This window comes from Oryzias melastigma, linkage group LG15 (genome assembly GCF_002922805.2).
Source record: "Oryzias melastigma strain HK-1 linkage group LG15, ASM292280v2, whole genome shotgun sequence".
NCBI lineage: Eukaryota > Metazoa > Chordata > Actinopteri > Beloniformes > Adrianichthyidae > Oryzias > Oryzias melastigma.
The window spans coordinates 1,555,982-1,558,167 of record NC_050526.1 but is presented as its reverse complement, the minus strand read 5'-3'; the positions used below and the strand labels follow the sequence as shown (position 1 = coordinate 1,558,167).

At 35.4% G+C, this 2,186-nt stretch overlaps 1 protein-coding gene across 4 annotated transcripts in view; it reads right to left on the bottom strand.

The window, feature by feature from the left end:
- nvl (nuclear VCP like) overlaps window positions 1–2,186 on the bottom strand; it is a 27,264-nt gene that overhangs the window by 20,521 nt on the left and 4,557 nt on the right. For all 4 annotated transcript variants that reach the window (XM_024261322.1, XM_024261323.2, XM_024261324.1 and 1 more), the window contains exon 7: window positions 1,099–1,290. In XM_024261322.1, coding sequence (XP_024117090.1) covers window positions 1,099–1,290 — 192 coding nt within the window. The remainder of the gene's footprint in view (window positions 1–1,098; window positions 1,291–2,186) is intronic.

Genomic DNA, 2,186 nt, shown 5'->3' with positions numbered 1-2,186 from the left:
CTCGAAATTAAAAACACGTAATTTTTTAAGATAGAAAATATTTTTTGGAGCATAAAATTTTGCTGTTTAAAAAGCAAAGGTTGAAAAAAAATTCAGGATAAAAATTCAGAGGTTAAAAAAATTCAGAATAAAAATTCAGAGGTTAAAAAAAATCAGAAAAAGAAATGCAGGGGTCAAAAAAATTAAACATAAAAAAATTTAGAGGTTAAAAAAATTCAGAATAAAAATTCAGGGGTCAAAAAAATTCAGAGTCTGATGGAACTAAAAAACTTCCATAGGTTTCAGCATGTCAATGGACGAGTTTTGTTAGTAGAGCCCAAATATTCTCAAAAACACGCGTAGTGATGGAAGAACATGAGTTTTGAACGCATTTCCATAGACGTTTCATCTGAAATAGTTGCTTAAATGTGGTGGTGTGATTGTAACTTCAGAGCTAGCCTTCAATTAACCCTTTAACACCGGAGCTCCAGTGTTATGTTCTTTGATTTACTCTAACCTTTCAGTTACAGTTACAGTATATTAAAGATTTTGTGTTTAAGCGTCACCGGTGACGCCTCAGGTGTTAAAGGGTTAATAAACACGTTTAAACTAGAGTGGGAGGATAAACCACAGATGGAATACCTGGTTTTCAAGGTGGTCGTCTATTTCAAGAGATAATAACAAATGGCAGAGTAGGAACCAAACAAAATAATACAAAGATTAAATACACAAAACAAACACACAGAAAATACGGTATAATATTTAAATTATGAGAAAACTTTCATCCACAATTAAAATTCAGACAGAAAGGTCTTATAAAATGTGGTCAAAATAGACAGAATATGTTAAACATGTTCAGACGGATTTTTTTAAATGTCAACGTTTGGGTGGAATGACTTCTAAATATATTGACAATTTACGTTGACAGGTAAAAGGTCTCCCTTGTATTTCTTCTTACTTTTTTCCCTTTTCACTTTTTGATGCTGTAATTGGTTTTGATATAAATGAAAACCCATAACCAATCGTCCACTGTAAATCTGAATTTCACAAGAAAATTAAAATTTAAAAAAAGAAAAGAAAATATCACAGCTGTACTTCATGTCTGACATGGTGACGTACCCGGCCATCCACTGACTCGTCTTCACACAGGTCGATCAGGGTGCTGCTGCTGGTGGGACCTTGGCCTTTGTCAATGAACCAGCCTCCAGAGGAAACCTGCATCCCTGCACTCTGAGAGCCAGCCTTTCTGCTAGAAGGACTGCTGGGATTGGAGATGTCGCGTCTGTACAGTGAAGTCAGAGTGCTGTTGAGCTGTAAACAAATGCAAAATAATTGGTATTACACATCACAATGTAACGAAAAAATGTCTTAAAAACACATTTTTCATGTTGATCTGAAGCCTCCGTTTCCAAAATCTCCTCTGAGGGGGCGTGGCTTTTGGAGCTCCGCCCCTGATCCCCTGTCTGATTATGATAGCTCTGTGTCTCTCTAGCATAAATCTTCCCCGCTGCTACATAGAACTGTTCCTCCATTATAGTAATATTTGCTTTTAATTTGCTTTTATGTTTTTATATCTTTTATGTTTTTTACATCTTTTATGCTTTTTATGCCTTTTATTATTCTGTTCTGTCTTTCTTGTGTACAGCACTTTGGGCTCTTTGACTGTAGTGGAAGGTGATTTATAAATGATAAATTGAAATGAATGAATAAACAAAGTCTGCAAACTAAGACTACCAAGGCCCAATCTCAAACTAAAATAACAAAACCCAAAGACTGCTGAGGTCAAAGAAGAGAAAAATTAAAAGAATAAAAAAAAGAAAACATTGGCTATTAAAAAAAAGCCCATTTTAAGAGATGTTAGGTTCTTTTTATATTTTTGCTTTTGTTTGTGCCAAAAATTAGACATAATTTATATTTATTATTCAAAAAGGAGGTAATGAATGTAAATCCAAATTTCTTGAAGGCTAAAGGAGAACTATGCGGCTCCTTCTAGGCTTTGATTTGTAGAAATCGAGCACAAATGGATCTTTTACTGTTAAAGGTTGCCGACCCCTGATACAGGTGCTTTAAACACACTTTGGACAATCATTGGACAGCAACTCTGACGCATGTTGAAACAGACAATGGACGCAAATTTGACACGCAACTTGCTGCATATGTGATCAGAAAATGTATTTTAATGAGGCGCCCCAGGGGGGGGGGGGGGG